The sequence below is a fragment of the Microcaecilia unicolor genome, chromosome 10, assembly GCF_901765095.1.
Source record: "Microcaecilia unicolor chromosome 10, aMicUni1.1, whole genome shotgun sequence".
Taxonomy (NCBI): Eukaryota; Metazoa; Chordata; class Amphibia; order Gymnophiona; family Siphonopidae; genus Microcaecilia; species Microcaecilia unicolor.
This window is the reverse complement of record NC_044040.1, coordinates 172,133,380-172,161,157: the sequence shown is the minus strand read 5'-3', so window position 1 is coordinate 172,161,157 and position 27,778 is coordinate 172,133,380. Positions and strand designations below refer to the sequence as shown.

Here is a 27,778-nt window from a genome sequence, read left to right as displayed (position 1 = left end):
GTTTATGGTTACTCTGAATTTTACTCAGCTACTGGATGTTTAGGGTAGCTTAAAGGGAACACTGCTCCCCCTGTACAAGTAACACTCTTAAAAAAAAAAAAAGAAAAAAAAAAAAAGATAGTATGGGCATTTTTTGAACACAGCATGAAAGGACTCCTTCATTGACTACCAGCTGCTTCCCCTAGTACTTCTGTTACTGATGGTATTAAGTACACTTGTCACAGTCTTACTGTGACTTCGCCCCCCGACATAGCGGAATCCAGCGGTGGCATCTTCCCGCACCTGTGCATGCCCCCCTCCTGGGGTGCACCTGATCAGGGCTGATGGTAGGACATCGAGGAAGAGGCAAACTGCCACATGCTTGGGTGCTGTCAGCTCCGAGCACTCTTAAGGAAGCTCAGCCCCGCTTAAAGTACCTTCGCAACAAGCCTGGTTCCCAATAGTCTTGTTCCTGCCAAGTCAGACTTGTTCCTGGCTCCTGCTAAATCCTTGTTCCTACCAACCCTTACTTCTGGTTCCTGCTAAAGCCTTGCTCCTGGTCCCTGCCTTGCCGAGCTCCCAAGTTCTGTCTTGCCAAGCTCCAGATTATTAGCCTTGCCTAAGCTCCAGGGTTCCAGTCATGCTAGTTCCCTGCTTTGGCCTCTCTTCTTGGGCCTTGGAGGTGATCTGTCTGCTGTAGTCGGACCTGCGACTGTAGTCCAAGGGCTCACTACCACAAATATAACAGCTTGCAAAGGTCATGAGCTCAACAGAATCACTAGCCTTACAATTGCTACAACAGCTTGCGCTCCAATTGCAGCAACTATTCAGAGCCATGCAAACTCTGACCAATCTGATGGACAATCTTCAAGGACCAGATTTAGGTCCAGTGGCAGCCACACCCCCTGTTGCAGAACTTGGACTGCCCGCTTCCCCTGGTGGCGTGGGGATTTGCGTCTCTCCACTTCCTCGTTTCGATGGGCACCCTAAGACATGCCAGGAATTTCTGAATCAATGCCAAATCGTATTTGAATTACAGGCTAGAAACTATTCGTCAGATAGGGCCAAAGTGGCCTATATCATTTCCCTCATTATTGGTCCTACGCCTGTATGAGTATCCCCTGACTAGGAGAGAAAAGATCCCATAATAAATAATCTGGCAGAGGTTCTTACCCACTCTCATAGTGGTAAGGCCATTTTGGTGGCTACAGAGCTACTGAATCTACGACAGGGTTCCCAGACCATTGGAGATTACGCTATTTGGTTCTGTACCCTTGTGGCAGAACTAGAATGGAACAATGAAAGCCTAGCTGCCATGTTCTGGCAAGGAATGTGCTTCCCGATTAAAGATGAATTGGCTGGCGTGAACTCCTCACGAACCTTGATTTGATTCTTCTATGCACACGAGTGGATATTTGCTTCCGTGAACAAGCCCTGGAGTGTCAGACCAGCTGCAGACCTTTCGGTTGGCTCCTACATTTCTATGCAAACCCTCAACACTCCCCTTACAGCCTTCCTCTTCTGGGAACAATGAGGAACCCATGCAAGTGGATGAGGTGGGGCATTCAGACCATGAGAAGAAATGAGGTAGGGTCCTATACTGCGGCAAAAAAGGGCACTGTACCTGACGATGCCCAGAGAAGCTGGGAAACTTGCAGGTCTAGCTCTAGCCGGGCAGGCAGTGCTAAGACCCTCGCCATAAACTCCACACTCACAACTACTGGTTCCAGTTGCCATCGATTTGGAACCTGAATTTTTCACTGAGGCATTTATAGACTCCAGATCAGGAGGCAACTTTATCGATGAGGCCTTGGTTTGTCATTATCACATTCCCAAACAGAAGTTATCTCATCCTATTCCAGTATCCTCTATCTATGGGCACATCCAGGGGATGCTTGAGGTCAAAACCCTCCTGCTCAGCCACCAGATTGGGGTACTACATAGAGAAACTATATGTTCTACAGACAGCCATAAACCCCATGATCCTGGGTTTCCCTTAGTTACAACGGCACAATCCCCAGATTGATTGGGAACAAGGCCAGTTAACTGCTTGGGGTGCATCCTGTATAAGATGCTGTTTGGACTCTGTCTCTCCTCCCAAACCGGTGGCTATCCACGCGCTAGAGGTCGGGCAAACCTTACCCCAAGCCTACCAAGAATATGCCGACGTCTTCTCTAAGTAACAGGCTGGGACTCTTCCACCTCATCGAAGTTATGACAGTCCCACTGAACTACTGCCTGGGGAAATACCACCCTGGGGCAGAGTATATTCGCTCTTGCTTCCAGAGACCGAAGCCATGTCCACTTACATCAAAGACAATCTGCAACAGGGGTTCACCTGTCCTTCCGAGTCTCTGGCTGGAGCTGGATTCTGTTTTGTGGGCAGGAAGGACAGGGGGCTGAACCTGTGTACCAACTACCAGGGCCTAAACGCTATTACCATGAAGAACAAGTATCCTCCTGCTGCTCATCTCCAAATTATAGACTTTTGTCGCTAGACAACTGCGGGAAAATGTCCTCAAGTGGGGGCACAATTCAAAGACCGCTGGCTGCCCTGGAATACAAGGCACAATGGAGTTAATTTCCCATTCTTATTGGTGGCCCTCTCTCAGGAAAGACTTAAGGGATTTTGTATTGGCTTGTCCTTTGTGTGCTTACCAGAAATCCTCACATGCCTGACCTTGTGGTCTTCTGAAATCATTTCCTATGCTCAAAAAACCTTGGACACATTGCCATGGACTTACAGATCTTCCTCCCTCTAAGGATCACACTACCATTTGGGTGGAAGTGGACCGATTCTCGAAAATTGTCCACTTCGTGCCTCTTGCTGGATTACCCATTGCGCCCATGTTAGCGCAACTCTTTCTCAACGAGATCTTCCGGCTGCACGGCTTGCCCAAATCCATTGTATCAGATGCGGTGGTGCAATTCACCTCCAAATTTTGGTGAAACCTTAATCGCTCCCTTCAAACGAAACTGGATTTCTCTTTGGGCTATTATTCTCAGTACAACGAGCAAACAGAAAGAACCAAAGTCTGAAGGCCTTTCTGCAAGCCTACATTTCAGTTCTTCAAGACGACTGGGTGCAGCTGTTACCTTATGCAGAGTTTTGCCATAATAACCATGTAAGTGCATCCACTCGAGCTTCCCCCTTCTGAAATGTCTACAGACAACATCCACGGGTACCCATGCCCGTCCCAGTGGCTCCAGAGGTTCCTGCCATTAAGAAAGCTATCACTTAATTTTCCCCAGATATGGGGGCCACCCAGGCAACTCAGTGGACCAAGCAACAAGCTGATCGGAAAAGATGCCTGGCGCCCCGTTTCCAGACAGGGGACCTGGCATGGCTCTCTACACAAAACCTACGACTTAGGACACCCTCAACTCAGCTCACCCTTCACTTCATCTGGCCATATCCAGTCATCCACCAGATTGGTCCTGTTACATATCAATTAAAGCTTCCAGTTAAGTTGCGAATCTACAACACCTTCCATGTATCATTGCTGAAACCAGTAGTATTAAGGAAGATGGCCACAACCTGCCCCACTCCATTACAGGTTGAAACAGATCCAGAGAAGGAATACAAGGTAAATGATATACTGGATTCCCGAAGAGTACGAGGCAAGTTATAATACCTTGTTGCCTGGAAAGGTTTTGGTCCTGGGAACCTGCAACTCTTGTTCATGCTCCAAAGATTCCACCGCCTGTTTCCCCACAAGCCCAAACCAAGGTCCAGGCGCAGGAGGGGCTATAGAAGAGGGGGTACTGTCACGGTCTTACTGTGAATCCAGCAGCGGTGGCCTCCCACATCTGTGTACACATGCCACAGCTCACTGGATGAGGGCTGGCGGTGGGATGTCGAGGAAGGAGCACACCTGGGAATTGGGTCTGAGTGCTCTTAAGGAAGCTCTGCACCACTTTCAGTGCCTTTGCAACAAGCCTGGTTCACGCTAGTCTTGTTCCTGCCAAGCCTGCCTTGTTCTTGCGAAGTCAGCTTTGTTCCTGGTTCCTGCTAAAGACTTGTCCCTGGTTCCGGCCTGCCTAGCCTTGTACTTGGTTCTTGCCTAAGCTCCAGGGTTCTGGCCATGCTAGCTCCCTGCTTTGGCCTCTCTTCGTGGGCCTTGGCCAGCCACAGTCAGACTAGCGACTATGGTCCAAGGGCTCACTACTGGTGTCGGTGCTGGGCAAAATGGTAGAGACTATTATTAAGAACAAAATTACAGAGCATATTCAAAAGCATGGATTAATGAGACAAAGTCAACATGGATTTAGTGAAGGGACATCATTTCTTTGAAGGGGTGAACAAACATGTTGATATTGTGTATCTGGATTTTCAGAAGGCGTTTGACAAAGTACCTCATGAAAGACTCCAGAGGAAATTGGAGAGTCATGGGATAGGAGGTAGGGTTCTATTGTGGATTAAAAACTGGTTAAAAGATAGAAAACAGACAGTAGGGTTAAATGGTCAGTATTCTCAATGGAGAAGGGTAGTTAGTGGGGTTCCCCAGGGCTCTGTGCTGGGACCGCTGCTTTTTAACATATTTATAAATGACCTACTACTACTACTACTAACTAGCATTTCTAAAGCGCTACTAGGGTTACGCAGCGCTGTACAATTTAAACATAGAAGGACGGTCCCTGCTATAGAGCTTACAATCTAAAAGACAAGAGAACAATCTAAAGACAAGTGAACAATCTAGAGGACGAGTGAACAGTTAATCTGATAGGGTGGATAGATTGGGGCATTCTATATATCTCGAGCGGTTAGGCGCTGAAGGCAGCATTGAAGAGGTGAGTTTTAAGTAGAGATTTGAAGATGGGTAGGGAGGGGGCATGGCGTATGGGTAAAGGAAGACCTAGAGATGGGAGTAACTAGTGAGGTAATTAAATTTGCTGATGACACAAAGTTATTCAAAGTTGTTAAATCGCGGGAGGATTGTGAAAAATTACAAGCGGACCTTACGAGACTAGGAGACTGGGATGTGTATTTTCAAAGCACTTAGACTTACAAAGTTCAATAGGTTACTATGGAACTTTGTAAGTCTAAGTGCTTTGAAAATGAGCCCCTGGGCGTCTAAATGGCAGATGACGTTTTAATGTGAGCAAGTGCAAAGTGATACATGTGGGAAAGAGGAACCCGAATTATAGCTATGTCATGCAAGGTTCCACGTTAGGAGTTGCGGACCAAGAAAGGGATCTAGGTGTCGTCGTTGATGATACGTTGAAACCTTCTGCTCAGTGTGCTGCTGCGGCTAAGAAAGCAAATAGAATGTTAGGTATTATTAGAAAAGGAATAGAAAACAAAAAGGATGTTATAATGCCTTTGTATTGCTCCATGGTGCGACTGCACCTCGAATATTGTGTTCAATTCTGGTCGCCGCATCTCAAAAAAGATACAGTTGAATTAGAAAAGGTGCAGAGAAGGGCAACGAAAATGATAAAGGTGATGGGACGACTTCCCTATGAGGAAAGGCTAATGCGGCTAGGGCTCTTCAGCTTGGAGAAAAGGCGGCTGAGGGGAGATATGATAGAGGTCTATAAAATGATGAGTGGAGTTGAATGGGTAGATGTGAAGCGTCTGTTCACGCTTTCCAAAAATAATAGGACTAGGGGGCATGTGATGAAGCTACAATGCAGTAAATTTAAAACGAATTGGAGAAACGTTTTCTTCACTCAACTTGTAATTAAACGCTGGAATTCGTTGCCAGAGAATGTGGTAAAGATGGTTAGCTTAGCGGAGTTTAAAAAAGGTTTGGACGGCTTCCTAAAGGAAAAGTCCATAGACCGTTATTAAATGGACTTGGGGAAAATCCACTATTTCTGGGATAAGCATTATAAAATGTTTTGTACATTTTTGGGATCTTGCCGGGTATCTGTGACCTGGATTGGCCACTGTTGGAAATAGGATGTTGGGCTCGATGGACCTCTGGTCTTTCCCAGTATGGCAATACTTATGTACCACAGACATAACAACACGGAATGCATTCCAGGAATTTATATACCAAAAAATCAAAATAATGCACAGGAAAATCATAAAACATATTAAACAGAATAGTATTTGAGTATTGAGGAAATATATGTAGGTACTTTAACACTTGCCTCCCACTCAACCCTAACTCCCCAGTCCAGCATCTTCCTATTATCCATGTGAACAGAAGTAATACAGAACGCTACAAATGTCACTCAAGACCTACAGAGCAATTTTACCATACCATAATAGCAGTAACTTCCTGAATCACACAATAGCAGTAACTTTCTGAATTGCACAAGGACCTACCTGAGAAAAGACAGCACCACAAACACTGTAGTGAGTACTAGAACATCAATAAACTTACTGGAAAACTAAACAAAAAAAGATTAGTACAGATTGATCCTGCACAGTCAATAATATCAGAACACAAGACCCTCACCCAATATGGAATAAGTCTAAGTAGCCACAAACTAAAAACAGAAATATGTAGACAAAAATTAAACTGAACCTCCAAGAAGCCACACTTCATATAGTGCAACATTAGAGCACGGCAGGTCCATGCCCCCCTGTACTGGGTAAAATATAAGGATAGAAGACGTAAATTTCAAAAACTGACATATTCCAACCACTACATTACAAAGGAAACAAATACAAATAAAACAACAAATGAAAAATATGATAATACCATTTTATTGGACTAAACAATTTTTTCAAGTAGTCTTCAGAGGCCAAACCACCTTCCTCAGGTCAAGACAGTACACTTGTTATGGTATCCTATCCTGACCTGAAGAAGGAGGTTTTAGTCTCTGAAAGCTAGTCAAAAAGGTATTAAAATTAGTCTAATAGAAATATATTGTTTTATTTCTATTTTCTATTTATATTTATTAACCTTTATAAACACAGCCACCACATTACTTTATCTTAAACTAAAAATAAGGGGCCCAATATTTAGCTGGTGGCGATCAGGATGCTAGAAATTATTAGGAAAGGGATGGTGAATAAGACTGAAAATACTATAATGGCTCTGTATCGTTCCATGGTGCGACCACACTGTGAGAATTGTGTTCAGTTCTGGTTGCCGTATCTCAAAAAAGATATAGCGGAATTAGAAAAGGTTCAAAGATAAGCAACCAAAATGATAAAGGGGATAGAACGCCTTTCGTATGAGGAAAGGTTAAAGAGGTTAGGGCTCTTCAGCTTGGAAAAGAGATGGATAAGGCGAGATATGATTGAGGTCTACAAAATCCTGTGTAGAACAAGTAGATCGATTTTTTTTTACTTGTTCCAGAAGTACAAAGACTAGGGGGCACTCAAGGAAGTTACATGGAAATACTTTTAAAACAAATAGGAGGAAATATTTTTTCACTCAACGAATAATTAAGCTCTGGAACTCTTTGCTGGAGGATGTGATAACAGCGGTTAGAGTATCTGGGTTTTAAAAAAGTTTGGACAGATTCCTGGAGGAAAAGTCCATATGCTATTGAGACAGACATAGGGAAGCAACTGCTTGCCCTGGGATTTGTAGCATGGAATGCTGCCAAGATTTGGGTTTCTGTCAGGTACTTGTGATCTGGCTTGGCCACTGTTGGAAACAGGATACTGGGCTAGATGGACCATTGGTCTGACCTAGTATAGCTACTCTTATGTTCCCATCCCAATTAAAACAGTCAATATCTGCTAACTGCATGGACGTCATGGAAACCAGCAAAAGAGGTCCAGTGAGAGAGGGAAAGATGAAGAAACAGCATTCAAAGATGGATATATGGGTACTTATTTTATTTTTTATCACTGCATTTACAAATAGGGCAGGACTATTTTTAGAGCCATTTATGTGGGTAAATAGTGATGTAAACAGTGGCTTGGCTATCTGAAAATTGCCTTCCTTCAAAAGAATTAAATAATTATATGCATTGTGGAATCACCTGTGTATTTTTTTCTTTTCTTTTAAACTTTATTTATTAATTTTAAAACAACATAGTGTATTTTTAAGCTACATTTAAGAGAGACATTGCCAGGGGCAGGTTATAGGCAGGATCACAAAAATAACACAAGTCTATTCATGTTATTTTCCAAAGATAGCAGATAGCAAATGTCCACAAGTATGCTATACCTGCAATAAGTTTCAAAGTGAAAGTATGACTTATTTTTTCTTTGAAAATTTGTGTAAAGTCTGAGTAAGAATTGTTTATCACCTATAACAGACATTTTCAAGCTCAGAATGTACTATATTCTTGAGTTAATTGTCTCCATTCTCCTCATGAAGTGGGCTATTTTCACCTATTTTCCTGAACCATATTTTTGTTAATACTATTTTCATGGTATAGTTTTCCTGATTTTGTATTTGTAATAATGCAATTGAAGAAAAAATTAATTAAAAAAGAATGTAGTACATTCTGAGTGTGCACAGTCCTTCCTATGAGCAGCAGTCTCCTCAGCAAGTCAGTTAGGCCCTCTTTACAAAGGCACATTAGCTTTTTTAGCGCACGCTAAACATATGAGTGTGCTAAATGTTAAAGATGCCCATATATTCCTATGGGTGTCTCTAGCATTTAGCACACACTAATCATTAGCAAACACTAAAAACACTAGCATGCCTTTGTAAAAGACCCCCTTAGTTTGAAAGCTCAAGACATTCAGGAAGTCTTGGGGAGGTAGGAGGTACTGTATGCCTGATCAATCCTGTTGTCTACATAAAACACGTCTTCCAATGCCTTTTCCATGGACAGACAAGACTGAATTAAGTACGCAAGTGGGTGACTCCAAAGCTTGGTGTGTTGTTCCATACTTAGGAGCAAGCTGCAGTAGAAAAGGCAAGAACTGCTACTTCACACAAATTGTCGGCGGAGCTTTGTTTAGGATCCAGTTGGCACCCACTTGTGTGCTTGACTCAATCCTGCTTGTGGAAGGAAAACAAAACGTTAGCACACACTTTGTCCCAATAAAAACAACCATAAAGCTTGTATATACCAGATACAGCTTTTAAAAAACCTGTAACAAATAACATATTATTTTACCTTTTCAAATGTGTGAGAGGTTTGAGAAAGTCTTGCAATATCTTCAAGATCCAAAAAGGTCATGATATACAGTAGTAATCCTTCAGGAAGTCGTTCAAGGAAGTCAAACTTTCCTCGGCACAAATTGCTGACATACTCCAGAATATTCTGGCCAAACACTATGCTAATCTGAACTGTGATTAAAGGAAATCCAAGATGCTGTTATATTTACAATTATTGACACTACTTATTGCCAGATAATCTTTACAATTTTGGTAACTATTTCCATGCCAAAAGACCAGTATATCTTAATTCTAAAAGGCTGATTTTCAAAAGGTCTAGGAGCCTAACTTTGAGAAAGGATTTTAAAATGTCCCACTGAAAATTAACTAGGGTTCAGTGCCTAAGTTTTCAAGTCTAATTTCAGTAGGCCCCCAAATTTAAAATTCTAAAAAAGTGGCTACAGAAGCAGTTTGTGGGAGGGGAAAAATTTAGGAGCTTACTACTGATTTACAGAATGAGGCATTTGACTTATGCCTCTAAATTTCGACATGTGAATAGCAGACCTAAATTTAGGACCTAACATTTTGGCACCTAACTTACATACCTAAGTTTAGGTGCTGAACGTTTATTTGAATATCAGCCTCTAAATCCTCTAAACAGTGTTTAACACCTTTGTCAAGTAATGAAATTCTCTTGAGCCAGTTGAATTGAGAACAGCCACAATCTCAGGACCAGGTCTGCCTAGAGTTGGAAATTTTGGGGGGCAGTAGCAAGGCTCTGGTCACATTAATGCAGCTTTCAGTGTGAAGCCTTCCAGCACAGGACCTCACTTAAGCCCTGCTATGTCCCGACCCCCTTCAACAAGAAGTTTGCATCTGATAGGCCTTGACGGTAAACCTATGCTCAAGACCCTGTGCTGTGCCGGTTTTTTTTTTAATTGAGCCTTGGGCCTGGGCAGAGGTACAGTGGTGGTGGTGGTGGTGACAGGGGGAAGGAAGTGAAGAGGAGGAAGATGCTGGACATGAGAGGGCCAGGGAAGGTGAGATATGATGCTCGACACATGAGGAGAGAGAGGAGGGGGAGATACTGGACATGGTGAAGGTAGAGAAAGAAATGCTGAACATGGGGGAAGGGTTTAGGGAAAAGAAAATTCTGGACTTTGGGGAACTGCTAAGCAAGGGAAGGGGAGATGAGAACAGATGCTGGACAACTCGGGGGGGGGGGGGAGTGTGTAGAAAGTAAAGATACTGGACAGCTTCTGGGGGATGGGGGAGATGCTGGAAATCAGGAGAAGAGTAGGCAAGGGAATGGGAAATGCTGGCCTATGGTTGGGAGGAGGAGGAGTGAAGGACCTCAAGCAGCCCAGAGAAGTGAACACAGCTGAAAAGGAATCTGGTATGGTTCTCTAAATAAGAAGCTGAAAAAATAAAGGGAAAAGAGGCGGCATTCATGAGGAACACAGAAAAGAATACCAGATATAACTGAAAGACGCTGAAAAGCGAATGCTACATACCTGTAGAAGGTATTCTCCGAGGACAGCAGGCTGATTGTTCTCACTGATGGGTGACGTCCACGGCAGCCCCTCCAATCGGAATCTTCACTAGCAAAGTCCTTTGCTAGCCCTCGCGCGCCCGCCCGCACCGTGCATGCGCGGCCGTCTTCCCGCCCGAAACCGGCTCGAGCCGGCCAGTCCAGTATGTAGCAAGACAATACAAGGGAAGACACAACTCCAAAGGGGAGGCGGGCGGGTTTGTGAGAACAATCAGCCTGCTGTCCTCGGAGAATACCTTCTACAGGTATGTAGCATTCGCTTTCTCCGAGGACAAGCAGGCTGCTTGTTCTCACTGATGGGGTATCCCTAGCCCCCAGGCTCACTCAAAACAACAACCATGGTCAATTGGGCCTCGCAACGGCGAGGACATAACTGAGATTGACCTAAAAAATTTACCAACTAACTGAGAGTGCAGCCTGGAACAGAACAAACAGGGCCCTCGGGGGGTGGAGTTGGATCCTAAAGCCCAAACAGGTTCTGAAGAACTGACTGCCCGAACCGACTGTCGCGTCGGGTATCCTGCTGCAGGCAGTAATGAGATGTGAATGTGTGGACAGATGACCACGTCGCAGCTTTGCAAATCTCTTCAATGGTGGCTGACTTCAAGTGGGCTACCGACGCAGCCATGGCTCTAACATTATGAGCCGTGACATGACCCTCAAGAGCCAGCCCAGCCTGGGCGTAAGTGAAGGAAATGCAATCTGCTAGCCAATTGGATATGGTGCGTTTCCCTACAGCCACTCCCCTCCTATTGGGATCAAAAGAAACAAACAATTGGGCGGACTGTCTGTTGGGCTGTGTCCGCTCCAGATAGAAGGCCAATGCTCTCTTGCAGTCCAATGTGTGCAGCTGACGTTCAGCAGGGCAGGAATGAGGATGGGGAAAGAATGTTGGCAAGACAATTGACTGGTTCAGATGGAACTCCGACACAACCTTCGGCAGAAACTTAGGGTGAGTGCGGAGGACTACTCTGTTATGATGAAATTTGGTGTAAGGGGCCTGGGCTACCAGGGCCTGAAGCTCACTGACTCTACGAGCTGAAGTAACTGCCACCAAGAAAATGACCTTCCAGGTCAAGTACTTCAGATGGCAGGAATTCAGTGGCTCAAAAGGAGGTTTCATCAGCTGGGTGAGAACGACATTGAGATCCCATGACACTGTAGGAGGCTTGACAGGGGGCTTTGACAAAAGCAAACCTCTCATGAAGCGAACAACTAAAGGCTGTCCTGAGATCGGCTTACCTTCCACACGGTAATGGTATGCACTGATTGCACTAAGGTGAACCCTTACAGAGTTGGTCTTGAGACCAGACTCAGACAAGTGCAGAAGGTATTCAAGCAGGGTCTGTGTAGGACAAGAGCGAGGATCTAAGGCCTTGCTGTCACACCAGACGGCAAACCTCCTCCATAGAAAGAAGTAACTCCTCTTAGTGGAATCTTTCCTGGAAGCAAGCAAGATGCGGGAGACACCCTCTGACAGACCCAAAGAGGCAAAGTCTACGCTCTCAACATCCAGGCCGTGAGAGCCAGAGACTGGAGGTTGGGATGCAGAAGCGCCCCTTCGTCCTGTGTGATGAGGGTCGGAAAACACTCCAATCTCCACGGTTCTTCGGAGGACAACTCCAGAAGAAGAGGGAACCAGATCTGACGCGGCCAAAAAGGAGCAATCAGAATCATGGTGCCTCGGTCTTGCTTGAGTTTCAACAAAGTCTTCCCCACCAGAGGTATGGGAGGATAAGCATACAGCAGACCCTCCCCCCAATCCAGGAGGAAGGCATCCGATGCCAGTCTGCCGTGGGCCTGAAGCCTGGAACAGAACTGAGGGACTTTGTGGTTGGCTCGAGATGCGAAGAGATCGACCAAGGGGGTGCCCCACACCTGGAAAATCTGTCGCACTACACGGGAATTGAGCGACCACTCGTGAGGTTGCATAATCCTGCTCAACCTGTCGGCCAGACTGTTGTTTACGCCTGCCAGATATGTGGCTTGGAGCACCATGCCGTAACGGCGAGCCCAGAGCCACATGCTGACGGCTTCCTGACACAGGGGGCGAGATCCGGTGCCCCCCTGCTTGTTGACATAGTACATGGCAACCTGGTTGTCTGTCTGAATTTGGATAATTTGGTGGGACAGCCGATCTCTGAAAGCCTTCAGAGCGTTCCAGATCGCTCGCAACTCCAGAAGATTGATCTGCAGATCGCGTTCCTGGAGGGACCAGCTTCCTTGGGTGTGAAGCCCATCGACATGAGCTCCCCATCCCAGGAGAGACGCATCCGTAGTCAGCACTTTTGTGGCTGAGGAATTTGGAAAGGACGTCCCAGAGTCAAATTGGACCAAATTGTCCACCAATACAGGGATTTGAGAAAACTCGTGGACAGGTGGATCACGTCTTCCAGACCCCCAGCGGCCTGATACCACTGGGAGGCTAGGGTCCATTGAGCAGATCTCATGTGAAGGCGGGCCATGGGAGTCACATGAACTGTGGAGGCCATGTGGCCCAGCAATCTCAACATCTGCCGAGCTGTGATCTGCTGGGACGCTCGCACCCGCGAGACGAGGGACAACAAGTTGTTGGCTCTCGTCTCTGGAAGATAGGCGCGAGCCGTCCGAGAATCCAGCAGAGCTCCTATGAATTCGAGTTTCTGCACTGGGAGAAGATGGGACTTTGGATAATTTATCACAAACCCCAGTAGCTCCAGGAGGCGAATAGTCATCTGCATGGACTGCAGGGCTCCTGCCTCGGATGTGTTCTTCACCAGCCAATCGTCGAGATATGGGAACACGTGCACCCCCAGCCTGCGAAGCGCCGCTGCTACCACAGCCAGGCACTTTGTGAACACCCTGGGCGCAGAGGCGAGCCCAAAGGGTAGCACACAGTACTGGAAGTGACGTGTGCCCAGCTGAAATCGCAGATACTGTCTGTGAGCTGGCAGTATCGGGATGTGCGTATAGGCGTCCTTCAAGTCCAGAGAGCATAGCCAATCTTTTTCCTGAATCATGGGAAGAAGGGTGCCCAGGGAAAGCATCCTGAACTTTTCTTTTACGAGATATTTGTTCAGGGCCCTTAGGTCTAGGATGGGACGCATCCCCCCTGTTTTCTTTTCCACAAGGAAGTACCTGGAATAGAATCCCAGCCCTTCTTGCCCGGATGGCACGGGCTCGACCGCATTGGCGCTGAGAAGGGCGGAGAGTTCCTCTGCAAGTACCTGCTTGTGTTGGAAGCTGTAAGACTGAGCTCCCGGTGGACAATTTGGAGGTTTTGAAGCCAAATTGAGGGTGTATCCTTGCCGGACTATTTGAAGAACCCACTGATCGGAGGTTATGAAAGGCCACCTTTGGTGAAAAGCTTTCAACCTCCCTCCGACTGGCAGGTCGCCCGGCACTGACACTTGGACTTCGGCTATGCTCTGCTGGAGCCAGTCAAAAGCTCGCCCCTTGCTTTTGCTGGGGAGCCGAGGGGCCTTGCTGAGGCGCACGCTGCTGACGAGAGCGAGCGCGCTGGGGCTTAGCCTGGGCCGCAGGCTGTCGAGAAGGAGGATTGTACCTACGCTTGCCAGAAGCATAGGGAACAGTCTTCCTTCCCCCGAAAAATCTTCTACCTGTAGAGGTAGATGCTGAAGGCTGCCGGCGGGAGAACTTGTCGAATGCGGTGTCCCGCTGGTGGAGATGCTCTACCACCTGTTCGACTTTCTCTCCAAAAATGTTGTCCGCACGGCAAGGCGAGTCCGCAATCTGCTGCTGGAGTCTATTCTCCAGGTCGGCGGCACGCAGCCATGAGAGCCTGCGCATCACCACACCTTGAGCAGCGGCCCTGGACGCAACATCAAAGGTGTCATACACCCCTCTGGCCAGGAATTTTCTGCACGCCTTCAGCTGCCTGACCACCTCCTGAAAAGGCTTGGCTTGCTCGGGGGGGAGAGCATCAACCAAGCCCGCCAACTGCCGCACATTGTTCCGCATGTGTATGCTCGTGTAGAGCTGGTAAGACTGGATTTTGGCCACGAGCATAGAAGAATGGTAGGCCTTCCTCCCAAAGGAGTCTAAGGTCCTAGGGTCTTTGCCCGTGGGCGCCTAAGCATGCTCCCTAGAACTCTTAGCCTTCTTGAGGGCCAAATCCACAACTCCAGAGTCGTGAGGCAACTGAGTGCGCATCAGCTCTGGGTCCCCATGGATTCGGTACTGGGACTCAATTTTCTTGGGGATGTGGGGATTAGTTAATGGTTTTGTCCAGTTCGCCAGCAATGTCTTTTTTAGGACATGGTGCAGGGGAACAGTGGACGCTTCCTTAGGTGGAGAAGGATAGTCCAGGAGCTCAAACATTTCAGCCCTGGGCTCGTCCTCCACAACCACCGGGAAGGGGATGGCCGTAGACATCTCCCGGACAAAGGAAGCGAAAGACAGACTCTCAGGAGGAGAAAGCTGTCTTTCAGGGGAGGGAGTGGGATCAGAAGGAAGACCCTCAGACTCCTCGTCAGAGAAATATCTGGGGTCCTCCTCTTCCTCCCACGAGGCCTCACCTTCGGTGTCAGACACAAGTTCACGAACCTGTGTCTGCAACCTCACCCGGCTCGACTCCGTGGAGCCCCGTCCACGATGGGGGCGTCGAGAGGTAGACTCCCTCGCCCGCATCGGCGAAGCTCCCTCCGCCGACGTAGTCGGGGAGCCCTCCTGGGAGGTGGCCGCAGTCGGCACCGCACGCGGTACCGACGTCGGGGACCTCACCCCGGGCGATGGGCCAGCCGGCGCCACGCTCGACGGTACCGGAGGCGCAAGCACCGCCGGTACCGGAGGGGTAGGGCGCAACAGCTCTCCCAGAATCTCTGGGAGAACGGCCCGGAGGCTCTCGTTCAGAACGGCTGCAGAGAAAGGCAGAGAGGTCGATGCAGGCGTCGACGTCAGAACCTGTTCCGGGCGAGGAGGCTGTTCCGGGCTGTCCAGAGTGGAGCGCATCGACACCTCCTGAACAGAGGGTGAGCGGTCCTCTTGGTGCCGATACCTGCTGGGTGCCGACTCCCTCGGCGACCCAGAGCTCTCGGTGCCGACGTGGGGAGGAGACCGGTGTCGATGCTTCTTCGACTTCTTCCGAAGCATGTCACCGGAGCTCCCCGGCACCGACGAGGAGGACGTAGAATCCAGCCGTCGCTTCCTCGGGGCCGAGGCCGAAGGAGGTCGGTCTCGGGGGGGCTGTACCGCAGGAGCCCTCAGGGTAGGAGGAGACCCACCCGAAGGCTCACCGCCACCAGCAGGGGAATGGACAGCCCTCACCTGCACTCCCGACGATGCACCACCGTCCGACGACATCAGCAGACGGGATCCCGGTACCACCGACGTCGATGCAGCTATCCGATGTCCCGGCGCCGATGCAGAGGGCCGATGCCTCGATGCACTGGCGGCCGAGGATGAAGCTCTGGACGCTGACGACGTCGATGCACTCGATACCCTCGGTGCCGATGCCGACGAAGAGCCCGAGAACAAAACGTTCCACTGGGCCAATCTCGCTACCTGAGTCCGCTTTTGCAAAAGGGAACACAGACTACAGGCCTGAGGGCGGTGCTCGGCCCCCAGACACCGAAGACACGACGCGTGTCTGTCAGTGAGCGAGATGATCCGGGCGCACTGGGTGCACTTCTTGAAGCCGCTGGAAGGCTTCGATGTCATGGGCGGAAAAATCACGCTGGCGAAATCAAAATCCGAAATGACGAATTTGAGCACCAAAAAGTTTTAGGGAGAAAATCTCGACCGAGGCCAAAAAGAGGCCTACCCCGACGACGAAAGAAAACTTACCGGGGCAAAGACTGAAAAATACGGGAAGGGGCAAACGAGGCCCGGGGGGCTTCCGGAGTACTTCCCGACAGTTTTTAAGGATTTTCCGAAGAAAAAAATAACACGCTAAAGAAAAGGACGCGCGAGGTCGACTTTCCGGGGCTCGACACGGCGAAAACACGACCGTACCGAGTGCGGACAAAAGAAGACTGGCCGGCTCGAGCCGGTTTCGGGCGGGAAGACGGCCGCGCATGCACGGTGCGCGCGGGCGCGCGAGGGCTAGCAAAGGACTTTGCTAGTGAAGATTCCGATTGGAGGGGCTGCCGTGGACGTCACCCATCAGTGAGAACAAGCAGCCTGCTTGTCCTCGGAGAAAAGAGATTTAGCCTGCAAAAGCACAAGCAGAAGAATAAATGGCTAGAGATGTAAGAAGAAATGAAAATGCTTTTTTTCTGGTACATTAGTAAAAGAAGAAAGGCTAGAAATGTGTAATCTGGGTCTCCCAACCAATTCAACTCAGCTCCTTCCACGACTGACCTGGGTCACAGGGACACTATTACTTTTACCACACCACACCACATTCATGTTCACTCTGCACGTTCCACTCAACATAGTCCTTCTAGTTCGAGCTTCAGAGTGAGTAAATGGTCTACAATAGCAATCCGGGGATTTGGAAATTAAATGGAGCTTCTTTACAGTGCCTCACCAGTTCAGAGAGAAAGAGTCCTTACTCCTGTTTAAAGAAATCACACAGCACTCTAATAGTATCTTTTGTTGCAAACTTAACTTTACTGAGCTTTCTGCAATCGGCAGTCAAATTACATTAGAACTCCATCTGTATAGTAGAACTCCTCATGTCCATTTAAAATTGTGTATTACAACCACAATCCTCTTTTCCAACTTGATCTTCTTGGTAATTTCAGTATTTATACATTTATAATATTTCCTGTCCTTTACCCATCCCAGAGGCTGGTAATAATCCAAGGCTGCTCCTTACTCTCTTTAATCACAATTCACTTCCCTCAGGCACAGACCCTTTAGGCTGTCCTTCTGAACTACACCCTGGCCTTGAACAGGCTTACCCTCTCTAGATTCCTGCTTCAGGATGGGTTCCCCTTACCCACCCTCAGCTCCGACACCTTCACAGTTGCCATTTAGTGGGGCAGCAACTACTCTTTAATCAGCCTAAGTTTATTTATTCACTTTGGGATCCCCCTCTCCTTCAAGGGTCCCGGCAGGGGTACAGGCAACCACAGATCACTTTCTCCTACAAGTCAGAGCCTTTATTACTTCCAGCTCCACATCTTTTGTCAATCAACTAACAAATCCACTTTCTTTCCAAGGTTTATTTCAACAACACACCCCTCGGGCTGGACTTCCTTCTCACATGGGGACATCCCATTCTCTCCCCCCAGTGACTCTTGGGAAAGTTGTCATCACTCAGTAATCCCCATATAATGGGGGATTACAAATGGAATTATAAGGCTGAAAGATGCTGTGAACCGTTATATGAAAAATGATAAGGGAAAAGCAGATGTGCTAAACAAATACTTCTATGCTCACAGAACAATATCCTGCAGAAGGATCACAGTTGGCTGACAAAAGGTACATATCAAAATGGAGTAGATAATCGTACCATTCACAGAATAAAGTGTTTATGAACAACTTACATAAGTACATAAGTACATAAGTAATGCCATACTGGGAAAAGACCAAGGGTCCATCGAGCCCAGCATCCTGTCCACGACAGCGGCCAATCCAGGCCAAGGGCACCTGGCAAGCTTCCCAAACGTACAAACATTCTATACATGTTATTCCTGGAATTTTGGATTTTTCCAAGTCCGTTTAGTAGCGGTTTATGGACTTGTCCTTTAGGAATCCGTCCAACCCCTTTTTAAACTCTGCTAAGCTAACCGCCTTCACCACTTTCTCCGGCAACTAATTCCAGAGTTTAATTACACGTTGGGTGAAGAAACATTTTCTCCGATTTATTTTAAATTTACTATACTGTAGTTTCATCGCATGCCCCCTAGTCCTAGTATTTTTGGAAAGCGTGAACAAACGCTTCACATCCACCTGTTCCACTCCACTCATTATTTTATATACCTCTATCATGTCTCCCCTCAGCCGTCTCTTCTCCAAGCTGTATAGCCCTAGCCTCCTTAGTCTTTCTTCATAGGAAAGTCGTCCCATCCCCGCTATCATTTTAGTCGCCCTTCGCTGCACCTTTTCCAATTCTACTATATCTTTCTTGAGATGCGGCGACCAGAATTGAACACAATACTCAAGGTGCGGGCGCACCATGGAGCGATACAACGGCATTATAACATCCTCACACCTGTTTTCCATACCTTTCCTAATAATACCCAACATTCTATTCGCTTTCTTAGCCGCAGCAGCACACTGAGCAGAAGATTTCAGTGTGTTATCGACGACGACACCCAGATCCCTTTCTTGGTCCGTAACTCCTAACGTGGAACCTTGCATGACGTAGCTATAATTCGGGTTCTTTTTTCCCACATGCATCACCTTGCACTTGCTCACATTAAACATCATCTGCCATTTAGCTGCCCAGTCTCCCAGTCTCGTAAGGTCCTCTTATAATTTTTCACAATCCTGTCGCGATTTAACGACTTTGAATAACTGTGTCATCTGCAAATTTAATTACCTCGCTAGTTACTCCCATCTCTAAATCATTTATAAATATATTAAAAAGCAGCGGTCCTAGCATGGACCCCTGAGGAACCCCACTAACTACCCTTCTCCATTGTGAATACTGCCCATTTAACCCCACTCTCTGTTTCCTATCCTTCAACCAGTTTTTAATCCACAATAGGACATTTCCTCCTATCCCATGACCCTCCAATTTCCTCTGTAGCCTTTCATGAGGTACCTTGTCAAACGTCTTTTGAAAATCCAGATACACAATATCAACCGACTCCCCTTTGTCCACATGTTTGTTCACTCCTTCAAAGAATTGAAGTAAATTGGTCAGGCAAGATTTCCCCACACAAAAGCCATGCTGACTCGGTCTCAGTAATCCATGTCCTCGGATGTGCTCTGTAATTTTGTTTTTAATAATAGCCTCTACCATTTTCCCCGGCACCGACGTCAGACTCACCGTCAGACTTGAACAGCTGAAAGTGGTCAAAGCAATGGGACTGGATGGGATCCATCCCATGATATTGAGGAAGCTCAGAGAAGCTCTGTCAGATCCTCTTAAGGATTTGTTTAATAAATCTTTAGAGATGGAAGTAGCTCTGTGGAACTGGAAAAGATCAGATGTGGTCCTTCTTCAAAAAAGTGGTGACAGAGAAGAAATGGGAAACTACAGGCCAGTATGATTCACTTTGATGGTTGGAAAAAAATGGAGGCACTGTTGGAGGAAAGAATAGTGAACTTCCTGGAATCCAATGGGTTACAAAATCCAAGGCAACACGGGTTTAACAAAGATTGACTGAAAGGTTTCCCATCCAGTTTGCCACCTTGGGTCCTAATTTCAGCCCACTCAGCTTATTCAGGAGTCTCCTGTAAGGAACCATATCAAAGGCTTTGCTGAAATCCAAGTAGATTATGTCTAGCGCATGTCCTTTATTAAGTTCTCTGGTCACCCAGACAAAGAAATCAATCAGACTCATTTGGCACAATTTTCCTGTGGTGAAACCATGTTGCCTCAAATCTTCTCATGTTAACTGCTTAACCACTTTGGTAAAATAGGCCTTTAAATGTACATACTTTATTGCAAATTTTCAAACAGAAACTACCTATGCTGATTAATTTTGAAAATTAGTGTAAAGTACACATGCTAAAATTAGCTGTGCACGTCATAAATATAAAGACTATTTGAAAATTGCCCATATACCCCCTAATTTTATATAGTGCGCCAAAAGTAAGGTGCCAATTAAGCGCCTAACGTTTTGCATTGAAATGGAAGTTAAGTACCAAAATGAGTTTACAGTTAGGCACCTTGCATTTAGGTGTTATTCTATAACTTGGCACTTAAGTGTTCTCGCGCATAACTGTAAAGAGGAATTCACATGGGAGGGGCATGGCACTCCAGCTAATTAAGCTCATGCTTTATTGAATACTGACAGGTGCCTAATTGTTACTTTTAGGTATGCCCATTTACACCTGCCATAGAGCAAGTATAAGTGGTTGCACCTAACTTTAAGTGTCTAATTGCCGACTTATATTAGTATTCAATAATGGATTAGGTGTACTAATTTGCCATTATAGGATACTAGCTTAGTACCCAGATTTTGAGCACTTACATTTTAGTGCCCTTTATAGAACTGCCTCCACAGAGGGTAATTTTCAAGTTAATATATAGAAATCAAACAAAATAAAAAGTTTAACAATAAGATTATACTTTTTTTTATTGGACTAACAATACATATTTTTGACTAGCTTTCAAATGTCAGATCCTTCTTCTTCAGGTCAGCACAGTATGAGAAAAAGATGACAATATCGGAATATATAAGTGACACATAAAAGCATTTCAATGACAGTCTCAAGGGGAAAGACAGCAGTGAGGATGGGGGTGAAAAACAGGAAGAGATGGATGAGTAACCAGAAAGTAACAAAGCACTATAATTTTATGGTTTATAATGTGATAGGAAACCCAGACCTTTATTCATTTCAAAATTTCTTCCATGGGTAAAACGGAAATGGGATTTTATATAAAACTAGCCGTTGAGCCCGTAAAAACGGGCTGGTATTGAAGTTTTCCTTCCCCCCCCCTGCGAGGTCACCACCGCTCCCCCCCCCCTCGGAGTCGCCGCCGCTGCTGCCACCCCTCCACCCGGCCGTGCCCTCTCTTCGCTTCTGAACTTACACATCCATTCGCCGAACGCAGCAAGGCACATCAGCTGAGCTGCCGTGGGCCCTTCCTTCTCTGCCTGTGGCCCCGCCCTCCTGTGACGTAACGTCAGCAAGGGCGGGACACAGGCAGAGAAGGAAGGGGCAGCTCAGCTGATGTGCGTTGCTGCGTTCGGCAAATGGATGTGTAAGTTCAGAAGGGAAGAAAGGGCCGGGGCCGGGTGGAGGGGCGGCGGCGGCAGCGACTCCGAGTGGGGGGGGAGGGGTAGCAACCTCGGCGGCGCAGTTTCCCTCTCTGTCCCGCCCCTCCCATCATCACGTATTGACGCGGGGGCGGGACAGACAGGGAAGTCTCTACTGCGCATTTGCGAGTGAGTATGGTCACTCGCCGTTTATATGTTTGATTGTCATGTCAATATGCAGGTGTATTTATGTGTGCACAACCTGCATACAGATTTACCCAGACTCCAAAGAGGCACTCCTTGACGCAGGGTTAGGTAGAGGTTTGCATTTACACACATAGGTGCCATTTTTACTAAGCAGAGCTAAAAAGTGACCTGCTCTGTCCTCAGCGTGGATCTTTCTCGTGCGTTAAGACCACTTTTAGCGCTGCTTGTAAATGGGCAATTTTCTTATTCCTGAAATAACAGCCAAGTGTTAATTTTCCCATTAGAGTGTGGCCATTACCACATGAGCACTTGCCAACACCTATTTGGTAAGGGCTCACATGCTAATTCTGTGCTCATCAGTTACCACAAAGTAATGCCCACATGCTAACTGATTAGCATAGCTATGCCCATTCTCTGCCCCCAAAACACCCCCAGCACTAAAAAGTAAATTTTATTTTTTAGCATATGAATAGTACACGCACATGCAAAATCTACTGTGGGGCACCTAAGTGCACCCCGTGGAATTGCATTTTAACCTGCAGTAACCATGCGTTAGTGCTTACCGCAGCTTACTGACGGGCCACATAGTTTTGAAAATTTGAACAAATGCATGTAAATCAGCTCAGAAATTTGGTGCATGCTAAACAGCAGATATAAATGTAAGTGCATAAATTCCATTGGGTAATTTTGATACTAGAAACTGTGCAAACATTTGCTTTGAATATTCACGCAAGTCCACATAGGGCAAAATGTGCATGTATTTTCTATGCATGGACACAACTACAAAGTTACCCATAGGAAGGGTAATTTAACAACAAGCTGCCTAACTTATGCATCAAATATATGCCTAAGTTATACCAGGCTTTTACAGAGACATGTGCATACTTCCTATTTGAAAATTATCATGCGTGAAGGAACAGGAGATGAGATGCTGAATCCCGAGGGAAGGAGAGGGACAGTGACCTATACTCAAGCCATCACATTTTCTTGCTATGGTTCAAAGCTATGTCAACCAAGTCCGTCAATGAGGCTGTCTCTTCCTATAATACTATTCTGTCATCTGCTCTGGACACTCTCGCTCCTCCCGTGTCTCGTCCTGTTAAACATACCAAACCTCAACCTTGGCTGACCCCTACAATCCGTCACATAAGCTCTTGTGCCCACTCTGCTGAATGCCTCTGGCTTAAATCTCATGCTCATGCTGACTTCATACACTTCACGTTCTTGCTGACCTCCTTCCAGTCTGCTCTCCAACTTGCCAAGCAGGACTACTACATCCAATTGACTAACTCTATTGGTTCAAACCCTAAACGTCTGTTTGCCACGCTTAATTCTCTCCTCAAAGCGCCTTCTCCTCCAACTCCCCCTTCACTTTCTCCCCAGACTTTGGCTGATTACTTTCATGATAAGGTTCACAAGATAAAACTTGAATTCACAACCAGCTCTCCTCCACCCCTTCTTCCCTTAGTCCACTCTCCCAACCCTCTTACCCCTACCTCCTTTTCTTCCTTTTCTGAAATCACTGAAGAAGAAACTTTACTTCTTCTTCAATCCTCAAAGCTAACCACCTGCTCCTCTGACCCTATTCCCACTCACCTACTCAACACTATCTCTCCTGCTGTCACCCCTTTCATCTGTCATATCCTCAATCTGTCACTTTCCACTGCGACTGTCCCTGATGCCTTTAAGCATGCCGTAGTCACCCCACTCCTCAAAAAACCTTCTCTGGATCCTACCTCTCCTTCCAACTAATTGCCCCATCTCCCTCCTTCCTTTCTTATCCAAGTTACTAGAAGTGCTGTCCACCATCGCTGCCTCGACTTTCTTTCTTCTCAACCTATTCTTGATCCACTCCAATCTGGCTTTTGTCCCCTTCATTCAACTGAAACAGCACTTACTAAAGTCTCCAATGATGTATTCCTGGCTAAATCCAAAGGGCTCTATTCTATCCTCCTCCTTCTCGATCTTTCTGCTGCCTTTGATACTGTTGATCACAGCCTACTCCTTGACACGCTGTCCTCACTTGGATTTCGGAATTCTGCTCTCTCCTGGTTTTCTTCTTATCTCTCACAGCGTACTTTTAGTGTATACTCTGGTGGTTCCTCCTCTTCCTCTATCCCGCTGTCAGTGGGTGTACCTCAAGGATCTGTTCTAGGACCTCTCCTTTTCTCCATCTATACTTCCTCCCTTGGTGCTTTGATCTCATCACATGGCTTTCAGTATCACCTTTACACTGATGACTCCCAGATCTACCTCTCCACATCAGTAATCTCGGCAGAAATCCAGTCCAAGGTATCTGCCTGCCTCTCTGACATTGCTACCTGGATGTTTCACCGCTACCTGAAACTCAATATGTCCAAAACTGAACTCCTTATCTTCCCTCCTAAACCAACCTCTCCCCTTCCCCCATTCTCTATTTCTGTCGATAACACGCTCATTCTTCCTGTCTCGTCTGCTCGCAACCTTGGGGTCATCTTCGACTCCTCCCTCTCCTCTGCCCATATTCAACAGATTGCTAAAACCTGTCGTTTCTTCCTTTATAACATCGCCAGAATTCGCCATTTCCTTTCTGAACACGCTATCAGAACCCTCATCCACACTCATCACCTCTCGCTTAGACTACTGCAACTTGCTTCTCTCAGGTCTTCCACTCAGCCATCTCTCTCCTCTTCAATCTGTTCAAAACTCTGCCACACAACTAATATTTCGCCAAAGTCGTTATGCCCATATCAGCCCTCTCCTGAAATCACTTCACTGGCTCCCTATCCGTTTCCGTATACAATTCAAGCTCCTCTTGTTAACCTATAAGTGCATTCACTCTGCAGCCCCTCACTACCTCTCCACCCTCATCTCTCCCTACACGCCTTCCCTAGAACTCCGTTCACTAGGCAAATCTCTCCTAATTGAACCCTTCTCCTCCATCGCTAACTCCAGACTCCGCTCCTTCTAACTCGCCGCACCTTATGCCTGGAATAGGCTTCCTGAGCCATTACGTCTAGCTCCATCCCTGGCTGCCTTCAAATCCGGGCTAAAGACCTACCCGTTTGATGCTGCTTTCGACTCCTGACTTGTAACTTTTATCTTATCCTTATGTGTCCTTCTGTTTGTCCTTCCCTTATCCTTTTTGGTCCTGTCTGTTTGTCCTGATTTAGATTGCAAGCTCTTTTGAGCAGGGACTGTCTTCTTCATGTTCAATTGTACAGCGCTGCGCATGACTGGTAGCGCTATAGAAGTGATTTATAGTAGTAGTAGTAGTAGTAACTTGTACATGAGAATGACCTATATCTGAGCATCTATGGTAAATAAAAGAATGTCTATATGCTGTGGACAGAAGCTTTGACTATGAATTCCTCCATTAAGAAAAATACTTTTAGCTCTTACCTTGAAGTGTTGAATCCTCTAGGAAGTCTTGATGAGACTCTCTAAGTTCTCCAGGTTTCGTATCCCTAAATTCACTTCGAAGTGAGATTTTCCACCATCTCACAATCACCTGCAAAATAAGATTATTTTTTCTTAATTACTTCCCATTCTGTGGTGTATATTCATTGATATTTGTGACAGTAAATAATAATATCATTTATATAGGTTCATTAACAATAGTTACATTAGTATTATGATTTATTCAAACTCGATAACTTGATATACCACCAAATCTACAAAGATCAAGGTGGTTTACATCATACAGAAAGAAAAGAAGTACAATAATGATAGGCAAGCACAAACATTGAAGTACAACAGGACTGCTCTATTCTGTTCCTGAGGTCTTGATAGAATTGAAGGGATTGGGATACTACATGTCCACTGGCCTTTGTTTCAACAAACCCTGCCCCAGGGCAGAGGAAGCTCCACCAAAGTTGCATCAGGTCCATGTACCAAACACACTGTGGCCACTCCAGGGCAACCAGGAGTACCAGAAAGTGATGACAAGCAATCTTCCATAGTATTCGGCTTATGGATTAATGAGACAAAGCCAACATGGATTTAGTGACGGGAAATCTTGCCTCACCAATCTACTATATTTCTTTGAAGGGTTGAACAAACATGTGGATAAAGGTGAGCTGGTTGATATCGTGTACCTGGATTTTCAAAAGGCATTTGAGAAATTACCTCATGAAAGACTCCAGAGGAAATTGGAGAGTCATGGGATAGGTGGTAGTGTTCTACTGTGGATTAAAAACTGATTAAAAGATAGAAAACAGAGAGTAGGGTTAAATGGTCAGTATTCTCAAATGTAGAAGGGTAGATAGTGGGGTTCTGCAGGGGTCTGTGCTGGGACCGCTGCTTTTTAACATATTTATAAATGATCTAGAGAGGGGACTAACTAGTGAGGTAATTAAATTTGCTGATGACACAAAGTTATTCAAAGTTGTTAAATTGAAAAAGGATTGTGAAAAATTGCAAGAGGACATTAAAAGACTGGGAAACTGGGTATCCAAATGGTAGATGACTTTTAATGTAAGTGCAAAGTGATGCATGTGGGAAAGAGGAACTCAAACCATAGCTACATGATGCAAGGTTCCACATTAGGAGTCACCGACCAGGAAAAGGATCTAGGTGTCATCGTTGATGATACTTTGAAACCTTCTGCTTAGCGTGCAGCAGCGGCTAAGAAAGCCAATAGAATGCTATGTATTATTAGGAAAGGAATGGAAAGCAAAAATGAGAATGTTACAATGGCTTTGTTATCGCTCCATGGTGTGACCGTACCTCGAATAATGTGTGCAATTCTGGTCAGCGCATTTAACAAAAAAAGATATAGTGGAATTAGAAAAGGTGCAGAGAAAGGCGATGAAAATGATAAAGAGGATGGGACAACTTCCCTATGAGGAAAGGCTAAGGTGGCTAGGGCTGTTCAGCTTGGAGAAGAGATGGCTAAGAGGAGATATGACAAAGGTCTATAAAATAATGAGTGGAATGGAATGGGTGGACATGAATTACTTGTTTATTCTTTCCAAAAATACCAGGACTAGGGGCACATAGTGAAGCTATTAAGTGGTAAATTTAAAAATAATCGCCATTACTTACTAAATTGTAGTACTTGTGAGAAATTATCTAACAATTCGCAATTTCTCCTGAGTACTGCAAGTTAGTAAGTAACAGCAGTTATTTCATTTACCTGCCAAGACCCACTACCAGCACTGATTGATTCTACAATCCTAGCCTGAGTTGAGGCATATGCTACACAAACAGCATTAAGAGACTCCTGAAGCAGGCCCATTGGCCGAAATACAGCCTTGTGGAGTCTGTAGATTGTTCAATAAACTCTGTATTCGAGCACTGCCCAGTCCTCTTTTTGAGTCACCTTCGCTGTTTCCTGTGTGTTAATCACAGAAGATCCACACTTCCAATTATTTTCTCCAAACTTTTTGGGACTGCACATGTGTCTTGTACATTCATTTGGCCTGTTGCTCTCAAATAAGCTTTGTATAGACTTGAATATATCACTGTAGAGGATGTACATGATTCTTTTGAGCTCAGCAAGCCAAGAATGTCAGCAAAAATAACTTCATCTAAGGAAGTCAACAATGTACAAGAAGAATGGAAAGAAACTAGCCACACATTGTCTGATCTTGCTCCAAGTATGATTAATCTACTGAAACTTTGTTGTGACAGATAGAAAAATGCATTTTGAGTTTCTAGTGAGGCGCTGCTGAAAAGGTAAATACTTCTCCTAACGGATGTGCTGTGAATTGGTTGTGGCTAGAAGAAACAAAAGAGGAAAGAAAAAGGGGACTAGCTGACAAGACCCCACATTTGTCTTGTGATTATTCACCAACCTATGATTTACTATAACAGATAAGTTAGTACTTTTATTTTAGGAAAATTCCTTCTATTATTTATTTATTTATTTTAAATTGTTTCATGATTACAGACAATAAGATAAGAACTTCTCACCGAAAAAAAATACCAATTGAAAGCTGTTTCTATATCTCAAGAACAGTCAAGGTAATACAAATATAATCACAGCCCACATTATTGGGGAAACAAGATATCAGGAAGGAAGGAAGAAAGAAAGCAGGGCCGTGTCTAGGGTCTCTGGTGCCCCCCTGCAGACTATCAGTTGGCGCCCCCCCCCCCCCCCCCCCCCCATGTGGCATTTTAACAGATAGTCAACAATATCAAAGGGTTAGAACATTTATCTTATTGTTACAGGTTTTAAACATTTTTCCCTGAAGTGATCTGTCTGCATAACATCTCCTAAGAAAACTGCCTGTTGAAATCCTTTAGATTTATTAAATAGAAATATAGAGCCCTATATTAAAGTAACTAATTCCAGTCAAAGTGTATTTAAATAGGCACATTATATATTT

The 27,778-nt window shown here is 45.8% G+C and overlaps 1 protein-coding gene across 1 annotated transcript in view; it reads right to left on the bottom strand.

The window, feature by feature from the left end:
• The window catches only part of FBXO36 (F-box protein 36), an 84,321-nt gene that overhangs the window by 10,610 nt on the left and 45,933 nt on the right, over positions 1-27,778 (bottom strand). Inside the window, exons 2-3 of the mRNA XM_030216097.1 lie at positions 24,849-24,957; positions 8,965-9,137 (exon numbers count right to left, since the gene is read on the bottom strand). Of these exons, the coding sequence (XP_030071957.1) occupies positions 8,965-9,137; positions 24,849-24,957 (282 nt within the window). The remainder of the gene's footprint in view (positions 1-8,964; positions 9,138-24,848; positions 24,958-27,778) is intronic.